The sequence below is a fragment of the Tachypleus tridentatus genome, chromosome 9 (genome assembly GCF_004210375.1).
Source record: "Tachypleus tridentatus isolate NWPU-2018 chromosome 9, ASM421037v1, whole genome shotgun sequence".
Classification (NCBI taxonomy): Eukaryota; Metazoa; Arthropoda; class Merostomata; order Xiphosura; family Limulidae; genus Tachypleus; species Tachypleus tridentatus.
The window spans coordinates 130244900-130256944 of NC_134833.1; the positions used below are offsets into that span (position 1 = coordinate 130244900).

At 34.0% G+C, this 12045-nt stretch overlaps 1 protein-coding gene across 2 annotated transcripts in view; it reads left to right on the plus strand.

Annotated features, from left to right (window-relative positions):
* Positions 1-8413, plus strand: part of LOC143226378 (sodium/potassium-transporting ATPase subunit beta-2-like) — a 37039-nt gene extending 28626 nt beyond the window's left edge. For both annotated transcript variants that reach the window (XM_076457269.1, XM_076457270.1), the window contains exon 2: positions 5591-8413. In XM_076457269.1, coding sequence (XP_076313384.1) covers positions 5705-6706 — 1002 coding nt within the window. In that variant the 5' untranslated portion in view covers positions 5591-5704 and the 3' untranslated portion in view covers positions 6707-8413. The remainder of the gene's footprint in view (positions 1-5590) is intronic.
* Positions 8414-12045: the final 3632 nt, after the last annotated feature.

Here is a 12045-nt window from a genome sequence, read left to right on the forward strand (position 1 = left end):
CGTTTCTGAATCTGTCTGAAAAGAAATCAATAATTTGATTAACTTAATTTGTACACATTCTATATACATATATATCTAAACATACAACAGCTTTTTATCATTAATGTTTTTTACCTTTGTTTGCCTGCACACATATATTTTTCAGTAATAATTAAAAGCCTAAGTTGGATGAAAAGGCAGCTATTTACCCAAGAGTCGTTCAGTCTGAATTTAGAAATAATGTACCATAAGTCTGAAACAATAAAATAAACTGATATATGCGTATTAAAAAGGTGATAGCAGAATATGAAATCACATCTCGCATATCACAACACGAACTTCACGGATCTTTTTTTTATCTCAGTTTCTGAGAGGTCCGGTATGGCCAGGTGGTTAAGGCACTCGACTTGTAATCTGAGGGTCGCAGGTTCGAATTCCCGTCATACCAAACATGTTCGCCCCTTTCAGCCGTGGGGATGTTATAATGTTACGGTCAATCCCACTATTCGTTGGTAAAAGAGTAGCCCAAGAGTTGGCGGTGATGACTAGTTGCCTTTCCTCTAGTCTTACATTGCTAAATTAGGGAGAGCTAGCGTAGATGGCCCTCATGTAACTTTGCGCGAAATTCGAAAACAAACAGTTGCTGAGTTGTACAACAGCTCTAAATTTCGTATGGTACTATAAAATATTCTTAAAATCCTAAATAAATAGACGTAATGTGTTGATACTCTGATTCTAAAAACTGTTTTTGAGCACTGCTTTTGTATCAAAAACGCTATTTTTGTCTATTAAAGCTTTTAAATTTTTCAACACTAGTTATATATATGTCCGCTAGGATTTTAGTGGTAAGCTAACACTCCCAATTCTCCACATTATTACACATGATATTTTAAAATGTACATATTCAGGTTAAACAGTTGTAAACCACCATCGTTTTAAAAATGCAGACTTGCACACACATTAAATACCCGTAGTATTAAACGTTCGTACGGGCATTTTTATATTGTTTTCGTGCATTCTCACATGTGAAGACATTTAAAAGTGTAATTCTTCTTTCTTGATATGTATATTTAAATACTTGAAAACCATCGTAATTCACACCACTATTTTCTTTTTAGGCGTCCCCCGCTAATACCGCGGTAAGTCTACGTACTTAGAACGCTAGAATCAGGGGTTCGATTCCCCTCGGTGGACTCAGCAGATAGCCCGATGTGGCTTTGCAATATGAAAACACACACACTCTTTTTAGTTTTTAAGAGTCTACTTTCTTAATACTCTTAAGTTAAAAAAGTGAAATGAAACGGCAGGTATCTTTTTTTTTTCTTGTTCCATATAACCATCTATAAGACTACACGTATAAAGGTATCTAGATTTTTGTTGTTGTTGAATTCCACGCGCTTGCACTTGCTTTGTATTTAGACAAACCTTGGGCTACATTATTGGAGCTAATGACACGACGTGTTTCTCTCTCTTTCTCTCGCTCACACACACAACGTTGTTATACATATACATCATTTAAAGCTGTTATGTTGATACGGAATGTTTATCCTCTTTATTTAGGGCTGTAGAGCGCAATATTCTGTCTGCGTTTCTCATAGAAGGAAAGAACTGTGATAGCTGGAACAAATATCTCAAATAAAAATGTAAATTGTTAAGAAAGTACCCCTTACTTGCTTTTATTGGCATTGTTATCATTATTTATTGTTCTTAATTATTTTTTAATTACTATAATCGATTTTCTGGTCCCTGATCGCCTGGACCTAGGCTCAGGTTGCGTTAATCTAACCTTAATCAGACCTGATAAAGACAGTCCTAATTGTCTTTCCATTATTCTTATCAAAGCATCACTGTTCTAGATAAAACTAGATTCACAGACCATCAGATGACCACGTTTATGTTGCCTGAACAATATTAACATCCTTCTTTAAAACGCTTGAAATTAAGACTAATATTTTTTTATTTTTTGTCAATATTAGTAAGAAGAAAAATAGAAATATTGTGTTTTCTTCTTGAAGAAGAGCGTCAGTGTGTTATCACCAGCGCTAAATTTCATTTTCAACACGGCTTCTAGGCAAGTGACTCTAATTTAAAAACTTCAAGACATTTTAAATTTCTTTAGTGCATTTATTTGCTTGTGTTCTGAAGTAACCACAAGTAAATGTCTGACACAGTTTCAAGTTTTTTTTTATCATGAAATATTCCTTTCACACGCAATGGTTGACAACGAAACTCATTATCTTCGTAAATTAGTGTGAGAGTTATTCTTTTGAATTAAGCTACACAATGGGCTACCTGTGCTCTGCCCACCACGGTTATCGAAAACCGGTTTTTAGGGTTGTAAGTCCGCAGACATGCCGCTGAGCCACTGGAGGGCTAGTGTGAGAGAGACGTATCATAAAACTATTATTATGGTCAGGTGGTTAAGGCATTCGACTCCTAATCCGAGGGTCACTGGTGCGAGTCCCTGTCACACCAAACATGCTCGCCTTCGCAGCCTTGGGAGCGTTATAAATTTCTATCAGTCCCATTATTCGTTTATAAAAGAGTAGCCCAAGAGTTGGCGGTGAGCAGTGAAGACTAGCTGCCTTTCTCTAGTTGTATACTACTAAATTAGGGAAGGCTAGCAGATAGCTCTCGTGCAGCTTTGCACAAAATTCAAAAACACAAACAAACTCACTAAATTTGTGCCAATGAATCGAAAATGAAACAACATAAGAAACCTTAATAAATCAGCTGTTGCACCATAAGACTGACATGTTTAATAACATTAAAAATAATTTTATGGCAATAGTGAATGAAACCTCGTATATATTAGAAATAAACAGTGTGTTAAGCATACAGATCTTTATCGTCCAACGATAACTTTATTCCTAATATATTTTAACCATAATGTGGGCCATCGTAGATTCCGGGCGTGAAAGAATCGCACCACTGTTTTGCACCTTTTGTGTTTTTGCTGTCTTAGCTTCAATTCCTCGTACCATCATTCAAAACTTATTGTATTTCAAATGTTGCTTTCTTAATTTCTTGATTCTTCTGTTGTGGTAATGGCAACAGGACATTTCCTCTCACGATCTAATCGATATAATTTCTTTGAGCTCGAGCTTATCGGTGTCCTCTACTCCTCCTCTTCCCTTCTCTACGTGTGTTGCCATGGCTACTGACATACTGTCAAGTTTCAGCTTCTTGCTTGTTAGTAAGGGATGATGGTTAGACGCAGTGAAAGATCACTTGAATGTTAGACTGATAGAGTGTACTAGATAGAAAAATACGTATCTCCAAACATGAGTTCATTTTAGATTGATAATTCGTGTTTATGCGTTGAAGTCTTGTATTTTTCTTATGAGAGTGCTTGTAGATTTTTCTGAAATATCTGAAATTGACGTTTTCATTGTCAACAATATATATATATATCTATAAGTGATGTTCCATCAAACGCCTACAGCAGACAGTAACACAAATGTTTGATTGGATCGAAAACCTTCGGTTACTCAGTTAAAAGAAACTTTTAGTGGCAGATAATTTCCAAATATATGTTTAAAAGCTTCATTTTTTTGCGGCAGAAATTTCCTAGTTATCATTACATGTTGAATATGAGTATCAAAATGATGTTTTTTGAATTAAGCATAAAGGTACACAATGGGCTATCTGTGATATGCCCACCACGGGTATCGAAACCCGATATTTAGCGTTCTAAGTCCGCAGATATACCGCTGAGCCACTGGGGGACGTATCAGAATGAATGACAATTACCGTATTGAATCACGATATACCATGATAACAACCTAATTGTGAGATTCTGTTTATTGGAAACTTCAAAAGGTGGTTTAAGCTGCTATTAGTAAGTCATGGAAGTTATCAGTAACGTTATACCGGTTTTGAAACTTTATCCAGATAACGGGTATCAGCATCAACCAACCAGTTAACCACAATAGCGAAGAAAGCAATGAATTGTACTCGTATACCTGAGATTCAAATATCTCACTTTGTTGTTTTTTCTCGACTTACCAATATTCACCTTCTTCTATCGAGACATAAATGACGTGTTGGTCAGCTATTTCAAAACCTTATTCCCAACTAAGCTTTTACCAGTGATGTCGAGAAAACCCACTTGTAGAGAAATATATATGTAAAAACGGCTCGTTTGGGTTGGTTTTTTTGGGTTTTTTTACGTAGAAACAACGTTTCGACCTTCTTCGGTCATCGTCAGGTTCGTTTTCCCAGTTCAAACACCCGTTTACTCTCCATCATTACAATTAGTTCAAATCGATTTCTCAACGTAATTTCTGCGCATCATTTCAATTAGTTCAAACAATCGATCTGTCTCTCCATCATATCAGTTAGTTCAAATGTTTGATTTCTTTCCATCGTTTGAATCAGTTCAAATACGTACCATTTGTTCGTATTTCAGCGAATGTATCAAGAACGACTAAACCAGGAACGCCGTGTACATTACGTGGAATATGTATTTGAATATAGTTCATTCTTGCAAAATAATAAATATACTTAACAAACAGTAAGTAAAACTCTGACTGATTATCACCAAACGTCTCTTTAAAAAACTTCAGGGCTATTAAAGGATAAAATCCAGAAGTGTCTAATGTGCAGACATCTTTTTGTTTATGTATTTGTTTTAACACTGCCGGATGGATATCAAACTTTTAACTGGATTACTTAGGACTCAAAAATTATTCAGAGTTTTTGTTGAGAAAAAATTACTGAAGCTTTAGTTCTATCAAATATTAACAGATAATTTATTACAAATTAATTACGATTACAATTGGTGTTCATTAACACAATCAAGCCACATAACTTGTTTAGAAACTGTTAAAAATATCTCATTAACTTGAAACCTGTAGTTGCTTCTTAAATTGCGGTTCCTGATGGGACAACGATAAGTTTACGTACTTACAACACCAAAATCCAGTGTTCGATCCTCTGCTATAGATAGAGCAGATAGTCAATTGTGGCTTCGGTTTTTAATAATAAAATGTGTGAAAGTATATCATTTTCTCATAGATTATCCAGTAATTACTTGCAAGGTCGTAACTATACAATATATTCAAGTTTGATTTACTTTCTTGAATTCCAGTCATATCAGATTGTATTCTTACTTTGGAATTATCATTTTTGTGAATTTCTATGACATTTTCAATTGAACTAGCATTGCATGCCAGAAAACCGAGGTAAAACCAATATTTAACGCTCTGGCATCAGCGATAAATTTGAGGGCCTATAACACCAAAAATTGGATTTCAATACTCACAGTGGGAAGAGCACTGATATTAAATTGTGTAGAAAATTTACCCTTAAGAAAAAACAAACCGTGTGGCTGTGAAGAATAAACAATAAACATGTTTATATATACAAAGCAACATAATAACACAATATCTTTGCAAACTAGACACACGCATGGAAAAACAAAAGCAAAAAACAATAGCATGCTAATGCGCAGCAATACTGAAAATTATTATTTAACACTACTGATGCGTTAAAAAACTGGATAAGTTCCCACTTAATTCGATTATCTATAAGACAATGAAGATCGGGAAATGTTTCTCCATTTTTTTATCCACGAATAACTGAATCTATTATGTTTATTTCTTTGCAGGAACACTATAAAGAATCCATAAGCTACCAAACGAATTTTTGCACAGAGAAGTCATATTCGTCAGTTCATCAAACAAATAAGTAAAAAGTCACCTGTTGACCAAATTGAAGAATTATGAGTGAGGTTGAGCGAGAGGAAAATCGGGGAGCCTACTTCATGGATGACATAGACAGTAAAAAAGACACAGATGAAGAGCCCACTGAGGATGCTCCTTTAAGGGGACACGATGGCGCGATGGCCGTTGTAGTCAGCAACAAAGAGAACGAAAGTGGGGCTGCCAATGGAACTTCCGGGAAAGAAGTAAGGGCTAAGGGTCTACGGGCATGGTTAGCTAAGCCTCGGGTGAAATGGTGGATTGCTGTATTAGTTGCAATCATACTGGTATCGATAATTCTCGTGACAACATTGCTGGCGATGGAAGATACTCCACAATACTATGTAGACACCACTCCTCGATTGATGAAAGTATTTCCTATTCCCAAAGGTCGCAACAAGTTGATTTATTTTCGCCATGGAAGTCTACCTCACGAGGGCAAATTTTGGCCTGATCTGACCCGTCAGCTATCTCAGCTAGTGTCTAGATACGATCCAAGTCAAATCAACTATAAAAATGTCACTGAGTGCTACGGGGAACAACCACCCGAGGGCTACGCCTGTATCTTTGATATCCGTCAGGTTTCACCTGAATGCATTGAAGCCAACGACTATGGATACAAAGGTGGCACCCCTTGCATTTTTCTTCAGTTTCCAAACGTTAGCAATTGGGAGCCTAATACCTATACCACTCATGACTTGGAAACTATGAAATACCTTCCGGAAAAATTGCGCTATGATTACCAACCTAATTATGCTTACATAGGTTGTGAGGGAGAAAACATTGTCGACAAAGAGAACATGGGCCCTTTACTGTATTCACCGGAACAAGGATTTCCAATGAATTTCTTCCCTTATACTGGTCACCCCGACTACATGCCTCCGTTAGTTGTTTTACGCTTTCAAAAGCCAAAGATTGGAGTTGCTATAAATATAATTTGTAAACTGTGGGCAAAGAATGTTAATCATACAGAAAATTCGGTTCCCAACGGGACTGTTCGTTTTACCCTTCTTGTGGATTAGTGTCACTAGAAGCTCACAGAACTAAGTCAAAACACCAGGATCCTCGCGGGAAGAAAGAGTTTTGAAAAGAAACAAAAAATTGAAATTAATCTGTAATTGTTTGTGCCAAAATTTTTATTTATGTAATTTTGACTCGAAATTTAACTACAAGAAACATCCGTTAACTATATTTTTCCCAATTCGAATGACGTTTGTTATTTCCATTTAAGCTTTTGGTAAAGTAAATAATTGAAAAAGTTTGGAGAAACAACCGCATACACGATAAGTGCATTTTATCCTTTTTTCTCAGGATTAAAAAACCAAAAAAAAACGTAAAATAGATATAAACTCAGTACACTTTTCCATTACACGACAAAATACATAGTGCAGAGAGCACGCGTGACTTTGTAATAGGAGAATAGACACCACTAAAGTAAGGAGCTGACACTCTTGTAACTTTGTTAAAAACATAAAAATAGTAAGATCAAACCTTTTTAGAAAACATAAAAATAGTTAAGTTTTTTTTTCTCCAAAGTTAAAATACGTCAGCATACAGACGTAAACTAAAACATCGTATGTTATTAACTTGAGGACATCTTTCCAATAGTTACATAAAAAAATATTTTGTTATATAATTAAAACGTTATTCTTCACTCACATATATGTAAGTTAAAATACATACAGGTTGGATAAAAAAGTATTTTTTATAAATATGCATTTAACTTTGACGTTCATCAGATAAACAGTATTATCCGCTGTGAATCCAAACAGCTGTTATAACTGACACTCATATTTCGGAAGAAAACTCATTAATTAGTCCTGTCAATGATGCCTGTAGACACGAGATGTAATTATAATTATTCTGGGTTGTACAAACAACGTGGTTAAAATTACACTGTAGGTAGACGATTATTATATGACCTCCGTAAACAATTGTACAGACATCGGTTTAACGTAAAAGTCTAGCATAACACAGTTTAAACCTGTGTAATAGTAATAAGTGTGGTTTCAAACTACAGCCTCGCTGGTTTTCCTATATATAGTTTACGAGTCGGTAATTAATAGTCTTCTAGTAATTCAATTCCGCATTTTGTTCAAAATATAACGAGAAAACGTATGATAATGTGTTAGATGTGTGCCTATATATGCATGTGTTGTATTGTGTTATGTGTATCAGTGTTAACAGTTTACCGAACTTCGTCACGACCTCTCAGTATTGCTCAAACACAATGGCTATTTATAACTTTAACAGTTCTAGGCATGTTTGAGTTTTCTCTAAACAACCTTAACATTTATCTACGTCGCTGTTTTTATTTTCAATACGTCATGGTATTTGAATTTTTAACTGTATTACAAATGTAACATTTTTTAGAAATAATGTTTAACCTTGCTTATTTATTCTTTGATTCATTAGAATGAACATAAAATATTTTTTTATTTTAATATATTCTAAATGTACCTTACTAAATACTAATGTTTTGTCATTTAATGTTAAAGAGAATTTTTAATTAATTCGTTTTAGTTTGCCCCCCCCCCCTAGTGGCTCAGCGGTATGTGTCCGGATTTACAACGCTAACATCCGGGTTTCGATACTTGTGGTTGGCAGAGCACAGATAGCCAATTGTGTAGCTTTGTGCTTAATTCAAAAACAATATTGTTTTAGTTTTTATTATGCTGTATTTTGTTTTAACATTTTTGCTGTTTTTTAGAAAAAATTTTAACCAAAAACTTGTATCCGTATTTTTATTAAATTGCAGCTCAACCTTAAACCCTCATGTTAATAATCAAGTTAAACTTCAAAAGATCCTGATGTTAGCAGCCAATTTCTAGAGATATTCCATGAGAGGGAAATTCACAATTTATAGAAATTTCCCGAAATGACATCTTTGTCACCTTTGTTCCAGAGTTTGATTTTATTATTCGGTGAATGCCTAAGTAGACAAAATTAACCATTTACAAATTCTAAACAAATTTTGACTAGATGAAACTTCGGTTTTAGCAACAGTTATATTTCGAAAGTGTTTATTAAACATACGCCTTTAACGATACGTCTGCCCCCCAGTGGCTCAGCGGTATATCTGCAGATTTACAACGCTAAAAATCGGGTTCCGATACAGATAACCCATTGTGTAGCTTTGTGCTTAATTAAAAACAATAACAACAACAAACAACAACAATACGTGTAATTTCACATACAAGTTAAATATTTGATTAATCCTGGTGGGGGGGATGTACGCTTGATCCCTCTATCCGGAACATGTTTAGGATGTTTTGTAATTTTTTTCACTAGGTGAATCGGGTGAACCGTAGCGGGAAGTTAACATTTCCATTATGGCGGAAAGCCAGTTAGTCCTTATAGCTTATTATTATTATTATTCAAAGACTAGTTTGTGCGAAGTGATCATGAAACAGTACAGGTTTATTTAAAAGGATAACTTGTGTTTGTACGTGATAAGAATAATTCATATGCAATCAATACTGGTGTAGACCAAAGCTGTAATTTGTTTGTTTGGGAAACAGTATATTTTTAAAGTAAATGACGCAATAATGCATCATTTCCCGCGCCAACTTGATGACACCACCGTTACATTTACATCTCCTTGTCGAGAAGATTCGTGGAAATCCGGAAAACTCTTTCGATCCAGTTTTTGTGCAAAGCAGAAACTTTATAACGATAAATAAAGCGACCCACAGTTGAAGTTCTGCAGACGTTGATAGTGAACACATTCCAACAGATGAAGTACAAACACGTACATGTTTCTTTTATCTTATACCGTACTTCAATTTTTAGTAACCTTCGAAAACAGCTTCTTTTTTTTAAGAATTCAACAAGGAACACATTCTCGTGACCATTTTCTGTTTATTATTTCATTGGAAATGTTTTACGATCGAGCCTGACTTGTTCAATATACGAAATGACAAACGTTTTGTTCGAAGTAAACAGACTGTAACCGTTCTTAACTTATATTCTCTCAGGGAATTCGAAGTAGAAGTTTAAGAGTACAAGAAAACTACACACGGAAACATCTGCCGAATAATTTATGAAAACAAAGAATGGAAACATTGTGATACAAATCAGAATTAGTAGATTCACATTTCTGCTAGCCCTAAATTAGAGTCTAGTGATGTAGTAATTGTGTTTGTTTTTTGTTAATAAATATTGCTTGTATTAAGACTATTAAACCATATACCTAATATTGTTATTTAGCATACCTTGTAACTTCTGATAGATATAGATTGCGAGGTCATAGGGACATTTGTAAAAAAACAAAAAACTTTTTTCAGGGCAAGATAACTTCAACTTGTTATATTGCAGTATTTTGTATTTGTTTAACCACCAATATATTTCATATTAGTTCTTGAAAGATAAAAATAAGTTTCAAACTTCTGTGACAGCATTGCTCATTACGTTTTAAGTTCAAAAACAGCCTTTCAATTTTTGCACCATAAACCACATTTCTTGTCTTTTTCTATTCATTTAGTGCACTTGCTTACATTGCCATCTAGGATTTAAATCGTACTTCCTGTTTCTATCCAGCTTGAGTAACTATTACAGAGCTGAACTTAGTGCAGTCGTCTTAGTCACAGGTATTGCACACAATTACTGGCTCGTGCAAAAACTTTCTTGATTGCACTAAATTCTGGCATTTCTGCACAAATTGCGAACGGATGTTTCGTAAAGTACAGTGTTTACTAGAGTTACTGCACATTAATATTGAATCTTTTTTTCATTTTGTCAAGCAGTAAAACAATGACGGCATTTCAGTGACCCAATTTTATGAACAATAAGAATCAAAACCTCCTTTCAACATTGTTTCTTGTGCTGCCACCTACTGGTTCAAAAGGAACAAAAATATATATTTACGAATATTTATTATGACCTTGCTGATTGACAGTATTGTTGTTTTAGGATTAATGTTTATTATATAATTGTTGTTCTTAATGTTTAATACGAGTATAAAACTGATTGAATAGTTTCTGTCTTTTCATCATATTGTATATTTTCCATTATAACACCAGGAGGATTACGTAAGGCTAACCCGTTCTGTATAACTTCATGTTTCTAGAGTAGTATAATCATATATGTCTGTATATATTTGTTTAGTGTAAGTCGGTGTTTCTTTTCAAATAAAATCTGTTCTTCGTGTTCAGTATATAATACCTTGTTATCAATTTCTAGGAGTAAAAATTAAATTTTAAAAAGACATGTTACATACACTAACAAATTTATCCAAAACTACAGTAGGAATAATATAAACCGAGTTCATGAAAATATCAAACCAACTTTGTAAACAGTACACAATAAACTAGATGGAGTTTTTTTTTCGTGGTTTTGTGGACTTCGGAAATAACATTCAGTTTTAAAATTGATATTACGTTTATCTCAGAAGAAGTTAAAACAATATATATATAGTGCGTTGACATATTTAAATTCACATTTAAATGGTATAGAAACTATTCCAATAAAATAGTTGAGTCTTAATTAGGGTTAGACTTGAATACAATCGTCATTCCTTTTTGCTAAAAGCTAAAGGTTAATGCAACTGGAATTCAGATGTCTTGTTTTAACTCGATAAAAGTTAAAGTTGTAACACATAAGGAGTAATACCGCAAATGAAAAGAGGCATTTCTTTGGTTTATCACGTAAAATATAGTGTGATACATGAAGAGTGTGTGTGTTTTTCTTATACCAAAGCCACATCGGGCTATCTGCTGAGTCCACCGAGGAGAATCGAACCCTTGATTTTAGCATTGTAAATCCAAAGACTTACCGCTGTTCCAGCAGACGACTATATGAAAAGATATCTTTTGTTTACTACACAAGAAATAGAACAATATATGAAGATATGTGTCCGTTTGGCTCGACATCCATCTTTGGCTCAGCACATAAGAATTATTACAATATATAAAGACACATCTCTTTTTGGTTTACTATAGAAAAAAATAGTACAATCGTTCAAGAGAAATCTCTCTTTCATTTACGAATCATTTGAGTGTCCATAACTCAGTTTTATTTTCTAAATATAGCAAGATGAAATACTAAGACCTGATTATTAGAAGCTATCAGGCTTTTGTTTTTCTAGGTGAATTGGTAGCGAACATATTGATATTAACGTACGATCAATTACATTCTTACATCAAAACTAAAAGTCAATACGGTAATGAACACAGCTAATTAAATATATCTTATTGAATTCCTCCATTATAAAGATTATAATGCATTTTCCATCACTTGGTTATCATCAGTGCTCACTATATATTGTTGCTTATTTACAATAATTATGATCAATGTGTTTTATGATTCTAGCCAAAGATACTTGTGTATTAGTAATGCACATTAATAATATATATTAATATTA